At 50.9% G+C, this 15,792-nt stretch overlaps 1 protein-coding gene across 2 annotated transcripts in view; it reads left to right on the top strand.

Annotated features, from left to right (window-relative positions):
• UBASH3A (ubiquitin associated and SH3 domain containing A) overlaps positions 1–15,792 on the top strand; it is a 43,379-nt gene that overhangs the window by 9,516 nt on the left and 18,071 nt on the right. For both annotated transcript variants that reach the window (XM_072739741.1, XM_072739742.1), the window contains exons 5-7: positions 2,029–2,198; positions 3,154–3,362; positions 13,076–13,202. In XM_072739741.1, the coding sequence (XP_072595842.1) occupies positions 2,029–2,198; positions 3,154–3,362; positions 13,076–13,202 (506 nt within the window). The remainder of the gene's footprint in view (positions 1–2,028; positions 2,199–3,153; positions 3,363–13,075; positions 13,203–15,792) is intronic.

Below are 15,792 nucleotides of genomic sequence, written 5' to 3'. Positions count from 1 at the left end.
TGCCCTGTGGCCCCAGAACAGGCACAGCACCTCTCTTATGCTTTGCAAACCCCCCCCAAATAAAAATGGGTCTCGCATGCCCTATTCTTAAAATGAAGACACTGAGGCCAGTGAAGAGTAAGTAGCATGCCGGCCAGAGGTCACTGTCATGGGGTGGAAGAGTCCCCTGAAATTCCTGTCCACCCAGAACCTTAGAAATAGACTTTATTTGGGAAAAGAGTCTCTGCAGACATGATTAGTTAAAATGTGGCCAGATGGGAGTTGGGTGGGCGCTACATTCAGTGACTGGGGTCCCTCTGAGAGAGGAGAGGACACCCAGAGGCATGGGGAGGAGGCCATGGGAGGAGGGCAGCAGAGATGTGGGGATGTGGCCACGAGGCAAGGAGCACCAGGAGCCCTGGGAGCCCGACACGGCAGGAAGGACCCTGCCCAGAGGCTTCAGAGGGAGGCCGGCCCAGCCCACCCCTGGATTTCAGAGGTCTGGCCTCCAGGCTGAGAGAGAATGCATTTCTGCTGGTTCAAGTCCCCCTTGTCCGTGGCCATTTGTGAAAAGAGACCCAGAAAAGAGACAGTGTCCCCTAAGCAGTGGTCGGAGCTGGAACAGGGGTCCAGTCCTGTCTCATTCGGTCCCCCTGGGGTCCTGGCCGACCAGCCCTGCGCTCCAACAGAGCGGCTGAGATGTGGGGTGCCTTGCCTTGCCCTGGGCCCGACCCCGAGGGTTGGGGAGGGGCCCATGGGCTTCAGCGTGTCCTGGGCCCCTCTCAGGACAAAGTGTGTCCCCCTCTGTCCCCACCCAGTGGAACGCCCCCGTAGACAGGGGCTGCGGAGGGCAGACGAGGGCCCATTCAGAAGTGGTGTGTGGTTCACTGATCACGCCGATGACAATTAGCATGGGTCTTTCCCAGGCCACGCTGACTCACGTGGCAAGGCCGTCCTCCCCCCCGCGGTGCTGAAACACCTAAGAAAGGAATTTCCGCACCACCCACACACCATCGCAACTTCGCCTTCTCCCCTCGACAGTTTCTTAGTTGCTGCTAAAAGGCTCGTGTAGGGGAGACACCAGGTGGGTCCAGGAAGCAATGGCAACATCGTGATGTTTTCCAGGGGAGAACACATCCTACCTGCTGGTGTGTGCTGCCCCCGGGAGAGGTGGCAGGTAGCTAGTGTTGACTAAACGACGCGAATTAAGGGAATGGCTTCGATGCAGCCCCAGCAGGTGGCTGTCACTGTCTCCAAGCTGTTACTGTCAAAACGAAAGCTGAGTCAGATCGAGATGCTCCCAAGGTCACCGTTCCAGAAGGAGCAGAGGAGGCCTATGTGATACCACAGTCTGGGTGCTCCTGTCCATCGCCGCCTCCCCGGAACATAAACTCCTTTGTGGCCCAGTTGAAAACAGATCCTGGCTGACGCCAGGGCCCTGGAATGAGGACTGGGAGGGCCGGGGCCACCAGGGCAGAGGCCACCCAAAAAGACCAGGGTTGGCCACTCCGAGGGCTTCCTGCTTCACCAAAGTGAGCAAAATACTAGCGATCCTGTCATGTTTGACACAGTTGAGCGGCCTGTGGTGCTTTCTTCCTGAGATTGTGGCTGAACCCAAACCCACTGATGGAGAGGGCCTGACTCTGCGTGGCTGACTCTGAGGGCTGAGAGATGTGCACACCCCGGGGAATGAAGGAGGAGCTGTCCACTGCGTCCACTTTAACCAACTGTTTGGGCAACTAGCTTGCCAATCGATAGGCTCCAAACACCCCAACCCATATCTCTACCCCTCCTCTTCCCTACTCCTTGTAAAATCTGCAGTACCCACCATCTCCCCTATAAGCTGAACTCAGGAGATGGTGCAGTCTGGAGGGCGTCCTGGCCTTACCAACAAAGCCCCGGTGCCCAGGGGGAAGGAGAGGGCAGAGGCAGGAGGCACCACGCAGAAAGGCCTTGCCCCACCACTCCGGGCTGTGGGGCTGTCCCAGGAGCAGTGCTAGGGGTGTGGGTAAGAGCCCCCTTCAACCCTGTGTTCCCCGGACTTCACAGACTGCACCGTGAAGCCTTGCACCAAGCAGCTGCACCTGACCCTGGCCCACAAGTTCTACCCCCACCACCAGAGGACCCTGGAGCAGCTGGCCAGAGCCATCCACCCGAGCCACAGCTGCCAGTGGACTGCCGCACTTTACTCCCGAGACATGCGCTTCGTGCACTACCAGGTGAGCAAACCCGGGCCTGGGAGCCTCAGCCAGAGCCGCCTCCCCATGGGAACCAATGGTTGCCCACCCGACGGAGAGCTTACCCCCAGGAGCCCTCCTCTGGAGGCATTTCAGGAAAACGAAGACCATTTATGGTTGGGTTTTTTTTTTAATTTTTATTTATTTATGATAGTCACACACAGAGAGAGAGAGAGAGGCAGAGACACAGGCAGAGGGAGAAGCAGGCTCCATGCACCGGGAGCCCGACGTGGGATTCGATCTCGGGTCTCCAGGATCGTGCCCTGGGCCAAAGGCAGGCGCCACACAGGGATCCCGTGGTTGGGTTTTTTAAATCATTTTCTCTTCTGTGCAATTTGGAACTCTCGTTCTTTTACATATGAGTGCAGACACACACACACAAAAAATTGAAAAAAGAATGGTAGCAATTCTGGCGATAAAAAACAGACTACTGCAAAAATCTACAAATATATCGTATCGCTGATTAATTCGTTTAAATGATGATTTCAATGAAGCCTTATTGCAGGACGTCCTACATTGATTGGCTTAAATAGAAAGTGTGCCGGGCTCCTTTCAGGCCCATGGAATTAGCATGAATGAATCCACCGTGTTCCATGTTGTATGAGAAATCACGAATAAACTCATGCCAAGGAAGGTAGATGTGAAAGTCTAATTATGCTCTAAGATCTTTCATATTAGAGATAAGTAAATAGTGATAAGAGATAGATAACAGATAGGTAGACACCAGAATTCATTTCCAAACCTATCCCAAGAATCCTGAGCCACGTTCTGGTACCCTCTGTCACCATTTATCACCAAAGGCCGGGACAGTGCCTTGGAGTCTTAGAACTCATCACGGGGGCCTAGAAGCAAGAGGCCCCTGTCATCCTTCTCCTGATACCATCTTTCTCTGCACAAGTCCTTGCTTGAGACAGGAAAACACTTGCCTCTTTTCCAGACCCTCAGGGCCCTCTTCCAGTACAAACCTCAGAATGTGGACGAGCTGACACTAAGTCCCGGTGACTACATCTTCGTGGACCCCACTCAGCAGGAGGAAGCCAGCAAGGGCTGGGTGATTGGGATCTCCCAGCGGACGGGCTGCCGGGGCTTCCTACCCGAGAACTACACAGAGCAAGCCAGCGAGTCTGACACCTGGGTTAAGCACAGGTGAGTGCTGCCTCCAGCGACACCCCAGACACCATTCCCTGAGTTAATGCCCAAGAATGTCCTTCTGAAAACAGGGGTTGCCATATTTGTATGCTTCTAGATCATTCCTTCGTTGGTAAAAATTGCTTTCTCCATGCTGGCGACATTATCCCTGTAGGTATACAGTACATATCTTGGTCAATTCATGGTTTTCTGAGGATGGTGTTCAGAAAACACGAATTACTCTCTTTGTCTTTTGATATCATAATCCTAAAATGACTACAAAAACAACTTCCTCATTATGGACATAAGAGATCATACTCAGAGATCCTAAACTTGGCTTTATTTTCCTCCTGCTCAGTGTGTCAACTTTGAAGTCTATTGCTTTACGCAGACGACCATGAGCTTATCAGCTAAAGCAACGCACATTCAATATCTTCTAGTTTTCATGCATCAGGAGTCTGAGCATGCCTCAGCTTGGGGTCTCCCAGATTTGGGCCAGGGCTAGGGTCTCATCTGAAGCTCGGGGTCCTCTCCTGAGCTCACATGGTGTTGGCAAAACTCATTTCCTAGAAGCTATAGGCCTCCTGGTGGCTTGCTTCTTCACGTTCAACTGGAGAATCTCTTCACTTGAGCATTTTTAGCATCATCTGGAGAGGCTGAGGTTGATTGGAACCATCAGGTATTGGTTCCTTTTGTCCAATTCTCTTCCCTCAATTAATCTCTCTCCTGACATGCGTCACTATGAGCAACGAGAAGAAAACGGGCCACACTTTTAACACTGTGCTTGGAGATATTCTGTGCTACACGACCAACTTCACTGCTTCTAGCTTCTGCTTTCCACCAACAATGTCACTCAACTTTTCACCACTACATGCTAAAGGTCCCCCAAATTCAGTTAAGGTGTAGCCAGAGTAGAACAGAATAGTAATTTATATATATATCGTATATGTATAAATGTACATGTATTATTGTATATGTTTTGTACATATATAATATAAATATATTTATACATATATATTTTATAGTTAATACATGAAAATTATGTATTGATAATATAATAGTTTCTATTTATGTCATATTATTTATGTTACGATACATGCATATGTTACGCACCACGTATATACACATCCATTAAAGGATTTATTACAAGGCAGTGCCGTGCGTGACTCTTGGAGTTAGCTCCACAGGGGCAGGCAGGCAAGAAGGGAGGGAGTGAAGGAAACCATGGAAACCACATAACCTCTGGAAACCATGGTGATCGAAGTGCTTGTCTCGGTGTGACAATCTGGACGGACTCCCCAGGCAGACAGGGAGCAGTTGCAGACACAGATGCTACTTGGAACCTCTTAGGGTCAGAGAAGCCCTAAGCCTTTTTTTATTTTTATTTTTATTTTTTTTATTTTTTTTTTTTCCTAAGCCTTTTTTTAAAGACCTTCCAGCGGAATAAGTCAGGCCCACACAAGATAATCTCCCTTTTGATTAACTTAAAGCCCGCTGACCAGGGTCTTTAAGAGCATCTACGAAATAGATGGTGCTGCTACGAATAAGCACGCAGCTTAGCGTTTGATGGGATAACTGGGAAAAGGTGCGCGTGTGCTTTCCACAGTGACCTAAACTGTCTGTAAAAGAGATCATGAAATTATGAAATAAGGTATTAGTGAAATAAGTTGTGATACATCCATATAGAATACTTGCAGTGCTTAAAAAAGGTCAAATGAATAAAATTCATATCATATTTTATGTGCTGATATGAAAAAATCCGAGACGGGTTGCTGAACGGTGTGTAGCACAGAACTATTTGCGGGGAAGGGTGAAGCAGAACACAACTGTCTGCACATGTATGTGTGTGATATGTATTTCTACGCATGCCTGTGCCTAAAAGTTCCCTGGAAAGGAGCATCTCTAGAAACTTCCAACAGAGGTCGCCTGGGGGTTGGGGGAAGGGCCGGGAGAAGGAAGAAGACTTGGGAAGGAGACTTTGCTCTCTACCTCCCGTGATTTGTAAATATTTGAACCATATGTGTGCATTACTTATTCAAAATATAAATTCACCCCATTTTAAATTTAAAGAAAAGAAAGACATTGGGTCAGAGAGAGAGTAAATGGGAGAAGTCAGACAAATCCAGGGCTGGGGTTGCACACGCCATGCATGCCGGGAGATCCCCGCCCTCCCACACCCGATGCAGAAAGGGATACGGTTTCCACCAAACGATCTCAGCCATTCCAGATGCAGTAGACCAGTCATTTGGGAGAAGCACTATTTTGCCAGGGTGGACATGGCCATGGGCCCTGTGGGCTACCTCGAAGTCACACTGGAGCCCCGCGGGACTGCAGAGCTAATCCAATACAGCCCCCGTCCTGGAGAGCGGAGAACACTCTGGCCTGGGAAAGTGGGGAGGCCGGATGGTGTCACACAACTAAGGAAGCACCTGTTTTCCTTGAGAACCAACTCTGTCCATCACCAGGTCTCATCAATGCTTTAAGCAAATTGGGAAATGCTGGTCACGCCCCCACCGCTGTCTGAGTTCCAGGAGGAGCGGGACAGGTCTTCCACTCCCCGCTCAGGATGGGAGAGCCTCACTGCCATGGGCCAATTGGCAAACCCAGATGTTTCTAGAACTACCCAGTGAAGACTCTGTAGAAGACAAGTGTGTGGCCATTATATGTTTTGCTTCGCAATCAGTCAACCACCTGTGACCAACATAACCAATTAAGCCTGACATTTCTGGGACTGTTTTTCCTAAAGACAAGTTTTCCTTATGAATTAATAAACACCAAGAAAAATTGCAACAAAAAGAGAGAAAACTAAGTAGTGGGCTCCCCCGTGGGGTGTCTGACTGGCCATGTTTTGGAAGCACCCCCATCCTCTCTGGAGGAAGACAAGACATGCTGACACACTGTGACGTGTGATTACAGGCCCGATGGCAGATCCCCAGCACTGCTGTCAGACTCCGTCACCCTGGCAAAGTCGCTTAGAACTGCCAAAAGTGTACCTGGTTAAACACCGAAGTCTATTTAAATTAGAAGATGATCCTTGAATGACTGGACACATCACTAATCTGTTGAGTAGAGGGAAATATGGTCTGGTGGCACCGTCCAAAGGCTAGCTTGCGGACACACAGGTACATACCTCTCCCTGCGTGGGCTGCAGGACTGGTACTTGGCATGTGTCACCTGCTGGCCTTACGGATGTGCCCAAGAACAGATGTGCACTTACCCTGGAGCAGCCCCTACCTGCCAGAGGGCACACCTTTCTAGGTATGAGTTTGCAGCCATGCGGTTCTGCTTGGCCACTGAAACATCCACCGCCCGTCACCAATTCAACTTCAGCTTTCTTGCTGTGGTCCTGGGAGTCTTTGGAATCACTGCACGACAGAATCACACCCCGAAACCTGTTGGTGACCTTGAAGGAGACGAGAGGTGACCAGCTTGATACGATGGGGGAGTGTCTTCAGGAATCAAAGTGGCTCTCAACGCTCCACATAGAAAATGTATGTCACATAACCCAGAACAAAGAGCGGAGAGGCCGGGAGTGTTAGAGCTTGGAGAACAGTTTGTCTTCTGGCCAAGATGAGAGGATTTTCAGCACCGAAGCCATATCCACCCAGTAATTTCCAAAACCACAGAGCATGTTGGTGGCAAGTACCTCAGATGTAATAAAGGTGCTATTGTGGGCTGAATTCTATCTGCCTCAGATTCCTGTGTTGAAGTCCTGGCTCCCAGCGCCCCAGAATGGGACAGTAGAGATGGGGTCTTTACAGAGGTGATTAAGGGAGGAGGAGGTCACTAGGGTGGACCTAATGCAATCTGACTCATGTTTCTATGAGATCAAGACACAGATGCACACAGAGGGGGACGGCATGAGAACAGGGGGAGAGGACGGCATCCCCGGGCCCAGCAGGGCCTCGGGAAGAACCAACCCTGTCCACGCCTGGATCCCAGAACTTGGACCCCAGGACAGGGACAATAAATGTCTGTCGTTTCAGTGCCCAGTCTGCAGTGCCTTGTTACGGCTGCCCCAGGAATCTAATAGGGAATGTGGTCCATACAGCCCCATAGGCTGCAGCTATGCCCCTTTTAAAAGCCAGGGAGAATGTCAACCCATCTACTTCTGTGGTCTGGGTTGACCATTAAGTAGTTCTCCCAAGAGAAGATCAGAAATATTTAAATGCCAAGTTCTTTCCTTTCACCTCTCATTGTAATCTTGATTATATTTCATTCGAAAGACAAGCAAAAAAACAATTTGGTTTTCTCTCCAACTGCAGTCTTCACAGATGTTATTTATAGATAAGGAGGCTCTGCTGTGCACACGTGGGGAGGCACGAGCAGGGTGCAGGCCCCGCCTCATCCTCAGGAAGAGGAAACCCACCGACGTTTCCTTTGTCAATTGGAGACTGTAAATGGGGCCTCTGCGATGGGAGGAGGGAGCTGTCAATGGTTTGGGCATGGATACCTGTGCTCTCCGTCCACTTACGGCCAACTTCAGCCCTCACCTCTGGGGAGCTCGCCTCTGACCCTGAGAGTATGCAAGCAAAGGATCTAGCTCTACATGAGCTAGATCCCGCCAATGGGAGTTTCCAGAACAAAACAGGAGGGCAACAACCTGAAAATAGAAGGTACAACTTGCAGAACTGCACAATTTTGAGAAGTGCGTTCGCCAATTGAAACACCACATGGGCACAAACGGTCCGGGGCAGTGGTGGTGGAAAGCTGGTGGCCGGAGCTGGGGTGCAGGGGAAACGCTCCCAATGAGCTCCGCGCCCCCCCCCCCACCCCGCTCTGGCTCTGGTCAGGTCTCAGCGTGAACACGTGGGGGCTAGTGGTAGTTGTGGGGGAATGGAGGACATGAGGTCCCTGGGGGGAAATGCAAACATTCACACACGGGCCGAGGGCGCAGAAACACACCGCATTTATGATAGAGGAAGACGAATCATGAATGGTATCAATTCCTCATGAGCCTTCAGGTTTAATGAAATTCCAGAAAAATCTCAATAGGATCATTTGCTGAAACTGTATTAGATGATCGAAAAGTGTATCTGGAAGAATGAATGGGAGAGAAACTCAAGAAACCTTGAAAAGTAAAAAAAGTAACGAGAGGAGCTGGTTACCCTACACATATTAAAAAGCTGTTGTAAACCGATGATACGGTCCTGGCTTGGGAGAAGGAGGGAAAGCAGATCGGATACGAGAGCGGGAGGCCTGGCCTCTTCACACCTGCCGACGCATCAGAGGGAGAGGAAAGGGTATCAATGAGGGGTACTGGGGGTGGCCTCACCTCATATATGGAACTCAACCCAGGAATTAAATGGAAACAGAAAATCATATAAAGTGGAAGGCACTTGAAGTGAATTTATTTCTGATTTCTGGACGGACGAGAGCTTTGAAAGCATAGAAGTGACGGAAGGAGTCTTCTTCAGACACTTGACAGATCGGTCTTTAATAGTGACTATCAAATGCTTAGAATTTAAGGTTTCTGGGTGTTGAAAACCACAAAGTAGCCTACTATTGGAAGAGCAAGAGGAGAATCATGCTCTTCAGAACACAGAGTGACGGACGCCTGGGTGGCTCAGCGGTTGAGCACCTGCCTTTGGCTCAGGTCGTGATCCTGGGGTCCTGGGATCGAGTCCCGCATCAGGGTCCCTGCAGGGAGCCTGCTTCTCCCTCTGCCTGTGTCTCTGCCTCTCTCTCTGGGTTTCTCAGGAATAAATAAATAAAATCTTTAAAAACAAAACAAAATGCAGGAGTGAGGGCAGTGTGCCCTTACCAGTCACCCCGGTGAGTGTGAGCGCATTACCTCCCCGTCCGATCCTCCCACCAGCTACGGCCTGGGAGCTTCTGTGCGCTGGTGGATTTGTGAGATGTTTGCACTTCACCAAGACGCCACCTACCGGATTCATCAGTCCCGTCCACTGTGGCAGGTGAAGTCAGAAGGTTGTCCAACCAGCTCCGGCCACCAGGCCGCCCACCTGCAGCCTCGGGCCACGTGCCCCTCTCCCCCATCAGACTGTGCCGCGTGGTCTGAGCTCCCGCCCAGGGCCACGGGCCCACAGTACCTCACAGCCCAGCCCCCGGGCATCCCATGCCCTCCAAGGGCTCCGTGCCAGCACCATCTGCCATTCCTGAGACTTTCCCCCATCGTTCCCACTGGCAACAACAGTTATCTTAAAAACAGAATCAATCACAAACCCTTTATTTCCCTGTCTGGCTACTGCTCCTTTTCTCTGCTCCGATGGTAGATTTTTAAAGATTTTTATGTATTTTTAAATTTTTTCATCATAAGTTAAAAAAAAAACCATTTATTTTTTCCTTTTTTTTTTAATTGGAGTTCAATTTGCCAACATATAGTATAACTCCCAGTGCTCATCCCATCAAGTGCCCACCTCAGTGCCTGTCACCCAGTCACCCCCACCCCCCGCCCACCTCCCTTTCCACCACCTCTTGTTCGTTTCCCAGAGTTAGGAGTCTCTCATGTTCTGTCTCCCTTTCTGATATTTCCCACCCATTTTCTCTCCTTCCCCCTTTATTCCCTTTCACTATTTTTTATATTCCTCAATGAATGAGACCATATAATGTTTGTCCTTCTCCGACTGACTTATTTCACTCAGCATAATACCCTCCAGTTCCATGCTCATGGATTGGGAAAATTAATATTGTGAAAATGTCAATGTTACCCAGGGCAATTTACACATTTAATGCAATCCCTATCAAAATACCATGGACTTTCTTCAGAGAGTTGGAACAAATCATCGTAAGATTTGTGTGGAATCAGAAAAGACCCCGAATAGCCAGGGGGGTATTAAAAAAGAAAACCATAGCTGGGGGCATCACAATGCCAGATTTCAGGTTGTACCACAAAGCTGTGGTCATCAGGACAGTGTGGTACTGGCACAAAAACAGACACATAGATCAATGGAACAGAATAGAGAACCCAGAAGTGGACCCTCAACTTTATGGTCAACTAATATTCGATAAAGGAGGAAAGACTATCCATTGGAAGAAAGACAGTCTCTTCAATAAATGGTGCTGGGAAAATTGGACATCCACATGCAGAAGAATGAAACTGGACCACTCTCTTGCACCAGACACAAAGATAAACTCAAAATGGATGAGAGATCTAAATGTGAGACAAGATTCCATCAAAATCCTAGAGGAGAACACAGGCCACACCCTTTTTGAACTCGGCCACAGTAACTTCTTGCAAGACACATCCATGAAGGCAAGAGAAACAAGAGCAAAAAGGAACTATTGGGACTTCATCAAGATAAGAAGCTTTTGCACAGCAAAGGATACAGTCAACAAAACAGAGAGACACCCTACAGAATGGGAGAAGAGATTTGCAAATGACATATCAGATAAAGGGCTAGTTTCCAAAATCTATAAAGAACTTCTTAAACTCAACACCAAAGAAACAAACAATCCAATCATGAAATGGGCAAAAGACATGAAGAGAAATCTCACAGAGGAAGACATGGACATGGCCAACAAGCACATGAGAAAATGCTCCGCATCACTTGCCATGAGGGAAATACAAATCAAAACCACAATGAGATCCCACCTCACACCAGTGAGAATGGGGAACATTAACAAGGCAGGAAACCACAAATGTTGGAGAGGATGCGGAGAAGAGGGAACCGTCCTGCACTGTTGGGGGGAATGTGAACTGCTGCAGCCACTCTGGAGAACTGTGTGGAGGTTCTCAAAGAGTTAAAAATAGACCTGCCCTACGACCCAGCAATTGCACTGTTGGGGATTTACCCCAAAGATACAGATGCAGTGAAACGCTGGGACACCTGCACCCCGATGTTTCTAGCAGCAATGTCCACAACAGCCAAACTGTGGAAGGAGCCTCGGTGTCCATCGACAGATGATGGATAAAGAAGATGTGGTCTCTGTATACGGTGGAACATTCCTCAGCCATTAGAAAAAACAAAAAACCCCATTTAACCCATCCCTCACCCACCTTCCCTCTGGTGACCAGCAGTTTGTTTTCTGCTGTTAAGAGTCTGTTTCTTGATTTGTTTCTCTCTTTTTCTCTTTGCTTGTTTGTTTTCTAAAATTCCCCACATGAGTGAGGCCATACGGTATTTATCTTTCTCTGACTGACTTATTTCGTTCAGAATAATACTCTGTAGCTCCATCCATGTCGTTGGCAATATTTTGTTCTTTTTTATGCCTGGATAATAGTCCCTTGTATATATAGACCACATCTTCTTTATCTACTCATCCATCGATGGACACTTGGGCCGCTTCCATGTCTCGGCTGTTGTAAATAATGCTGCTATAACCATTGGGGTGCACGAGCCCCTTTGAATCTGAATTTTTGTATCCTTTGGGTAAATACTGAGCAATGCAATTGTTGGGTCATTGGGTAGTTCTATTTTTAAGCTTCTGAAGAACCTCCCTACTGTTTTCCAGAGCGGCTGCACCAGCTTGCGTCCCCATCCACGGTGCACGAGGGCTCCCCTTTCTCTACACCCTCATCAACACTTGTTTCTTGTGGTGTTGATTTTAGCCAGTCTGACAGGTGGGACGTGGGATCTCACGGTGGTTTTGACTTGCGTTTCCCAGATGATGAGTGATGCTGAGCAACTCTTCATGTGTCTGTTGGCCATCTGGATGTCTTCTTTGGAGAAACGTCCGTTCACGTCTTCTGCCCATTTTTAACTGGATTATTTGTTTTTTGGGCGTTGGTTACAGATCATTTTAAAGTAGAACTTATAAAGATGATCTCCCCTTTCATGAAATGAATTTCCCCTGGGATACTTAGTCATTTGCTTGTTCCTGGAGGATGTAAGTGACTGTTCCCTCTCCTCCTCTGGCCCCTCTCCCTGTTCCTTCCAGACACACTCACTTGGAGCACCTGCCGTGACCGCCCTCCTGTCCTGGAGTTCATACTACTCTAGTTAGCTATGATCTTTCCCCTCCATCCTCTCCAGGTCCCCTGATTCTGTGCCCACCTCGTGGCATCATTCTTGGTTCATTGGACAGGTGGCAGTTTCCTCACCACCTGCAACTCCTTGGGTACTGTTTTCCCCAGCATGCACGAAAGGCACCCCCCTTCCTGTGTGTTTCCCTACATCTTAATGTCTCTTTTCACGGCTCCTTCACTCTTGTATCCCAGCCACATCCATCTTCACGCCTTTGCTATCTTAGAAGGTGAACCTACAAGGATGGTGCACTGGTTTGCCTGGGTTACTGGACCATGTACCCCAGCCGGGGGCTTAAACAACAGACATCTCTTCTCTCAAGGTCTCAGGCTGCAAGTCCAAGATCGGGGTGTGGGCAGGGCTAGTTTATCCAGAGGCCTCTCCTTGGTGTGTAGACGGACACCTTCCTGGTGCCTTTTCATGGTCTTTCCTTGGGGCCAGGATCCTTGGTGTTTTCTCTGCGCCTCCTACTCTCTTCTTATGAGATTGAATTGGGCCACACTGCCGGCCTCATCTTACCTTAATTACCTCTTTAAAGACCCTGTTTCCAATAGTCATACTCTGAGGTCCTGGGGCCAAGACTCTAGATGTCGAGGGGCCATGGTTCAGCCCATAACGAGATTTACTCAGGAGTTGTTATGTGCTGAGCACTGGGCTCTTCGAGCACACTGCTGCGTTTTGTCCCCAACAGTGACCTTCCCTGCCCATCTCGTCATGTGCATTCCACGCACACGCATGACCAGATGCAGACGGTTGCTTCCCAATGTCTTGAAGACAACAGCACACTCGTTTCTTCTCCCACAGGACATACACCTTCAGCCTGGCCATGGACCTGATCTCCAGAAAGGACGGTGAGGCCAGCGGCCGGCGAAACGGGGAACTCCACGCTTCACAGATGCCAAGGGGCATTAGCAGCATCCAGGCCTTACAGGTGATGGAATTCTCTGTTTTGCAAGATGAACAAAGGGAAACCACACTTTATGCTAACTCCGTGATAGACTTGGCCCCTCGGGTACAGCCCTAGCCCCGGGTGGCTCAGCAAGAGCCGTGCCCTGCAGTGCTGAGGGCCTGGCCGCGCTGCTCCATCCACCCTGGGCAGAGGGGCGGCCGCCCCACGCTGTGAGCCTCTGCAGGCAGCCTCCTGGGCATCGCAAGAACATGCAGCATGTGCCTGTAACTCGGGGGGTCATGGTGCCAGGACAGGGGCAGGGAAGATGCGGGGACACAGCCCTGCCCAGAATCCCATACTCCTGCACCAATTCTCTCATGGGCCAGCTGTGTGACCCTGAGGGGGTCGCCTCCCCCAGGGCCCCGAAAGATGGGGGTCTCTCAAGTCAGTGCTCGGAGAGAGGAAGGGGCTGGTACTTGGTAACCCGGAGGGCCAGCCGCCACAGGGCCAGGCTCAGGGGCCCAGCGGGGACACGTGAGCCCTGCCACCTGCGAGGGGCACGTCCAGGAGTGAAGCCTCCCCACAGAGCCTCCACGGAGAAGACAGTCCCTCCCCAGAGGCGAACAGGTGACACGGAATCCCTGGCGCTGTCAGGGTGGTGGGCAGGCTGGCCCTCGGGCCGCTTACCCAGGAACCCCAGGGGGCAGGGCAGCTCCTGCAACTAGCCCCTGGCCACCCGCCACTTCAGGGGAGATGCCTCTTGGACCTGCGTAGTTTCCCCAGCGGCACCTCCACATCCTGCCTCCTCTGCCCCCACATCGAGTTAGGACTTCATCCTTGCCACCCCCAGCTGCATGGGAGATGTCACTCCCCATTTTACAGATCTGGAGACTGAGACTTATGGAGGAGATGAGAAGCTTGTGCGGGGCGCTCAGACACCTAAGCACCCCCGAACTTGGCTGTTGGAGGATTCCATGGGACAAGGCGCCCACAGCAGGCCTGGCCCCTGGTGCTGAGGGTCTGTTCCTGTGCGGAGGGCAGGGCCGTGATGTCGGACGCCCCCCTGTGTCCCCAGCACCTGGCTCCGGGCCTGGTTGGTAAATCTCACTGGACGAATCACGGAATGACCTAATGAAGGCCCTGACGGGGGCTCATGAGCGAATCGCCCTAAATCCAGAGCTCACCCCAAGAAGCCACCAGCCCCTCCGGGGGGTGGGGGACTTGGTCCAGAAGAGCACTAAGCATAGGATACTGGATGTTGGGAAGGCCACGGAGCATCCCCATTAGACAGGCCTTCAGTTGGAGGGAACAGCCTGGGCACAGCAGCTGCTGGCCAGGAGCCCAAGACAGACAAAAACGGGGCTCCCCTACGCGGACTGCCCAGACTCTGGAAGGCACGGCGGAGGCTGGGCTTGCCCCCCGTAGTGGGGTCCAGGAGAGCAGGCATAGACTGGGGTGGGGCTCCCTGAGGCTGTGCCCCCCCGCCCCTTTCCAGACGGAGGACAGGAAGCTGGAAGGGAAGGGTCATAGCTCAGCCAGAGTCCGAACTTGCTGCAGCTTTAAGTGGGTGAAAGCCTAGCAGACATCTCCCCGCGAGCCAGACCCTCCTCGCCTGGTGTGAGCCCCCTCCTCCATGTGCTAGGAAAATAAAGCTGGCATCCGCTTAGAGACACGGGCGCTAGCAGGCTGAAGAGTGGCCCCAAACATGAAGTCCCACCCAGTCCCTGGAACCTGCGCATGTTTTCTTAGCAGGAAGAAGTGTCTTTGCCTGTTGGGGCTGAGCTAAGGGTCCTGATGGGGAGTATCCCACAGGCCCTAAATCCAATCACAGCTGCCGCTTGGAGAGACAAACAGGGTGTCTGATCCAGACGGAAGAACCGAGCACACAGATACACAGAGGAGGAGGCCTTGTGAGCGTCGGGGCACAGACTGCAGTGTCTCCCCCAAGGCCAAGGACTGCTGAGGCTCCAGGAGCTGAGGAAGCCAGGAGGGATCGCTCCCTAGAACCTTAGGGGGGACGGCCCTGCTGACACAGTGATTTTGGAATACTGGCCTCCAATCTGCGAAGGAACCCATGCCTTCTGCTTTGCTACAGCAGCCCCGGGCACCTCATGTGCTAAGAGGCAATGCAGACCTGGTGCCCCCTAGACCCCAGGAGCTAGGCCATTCCACTCCCCCGTGGACCTTGCACTTTATCTGAATATTCCTGTTGCAAAGAGGGCTTTGCATTTCAAAATTCAAATGCTCTCAGCTCCTCCAGGGAAGAAAATGCTCTAAATTCAAAACCTCAGCCCAAAGCATCGACGGTACGTGGAGACCGTCAGTAAGCAGACTAGGCCTGGGAGCCCATGCGTGCCCTGCAATCTGCTTGCAAATCAGCCCTTGACAGGGGCAGGGGATGAGATATTTTAATGTTCGTCCTCCTGGGGAAAGGCATCCTGGTCCCATAAGCATCGACCATACTTCGCTATTAGAAGACAACAAGACAAGCTTCCCTTTGGAGCTCTGCCCTAGAAGGTGTGTGTTTGCCTCCGGAACCAAGCATCTGCACACCATATTAAGGGACCATCAGAAGATTTGCTTTGCCTTGACCGTATGTCCATTTTGGAGAATCGGCCCCAAGGCCCCGAGA

The sequence above is a fragment of the Vulpes vulpes genome, chromosome 15, assembly GCF_048418805.1.
Source record: "Vulpes vulpes isolate BD-2025 chromosome 15, VulVul3, whole genome shotgun sequence".
In the NCBI taxonomy this organism is placed as follows: domain Eukaryota; kingdom Metazoa; phylum Chordata; class Mammalia; order Carnivora; family Canidae; genus Vulpes; species Vulpes vulpes.
Note: the sequence above shows the minus strand (reverse complement) of the source record. Positions and strands in the feature narration are given on the sequence as shown.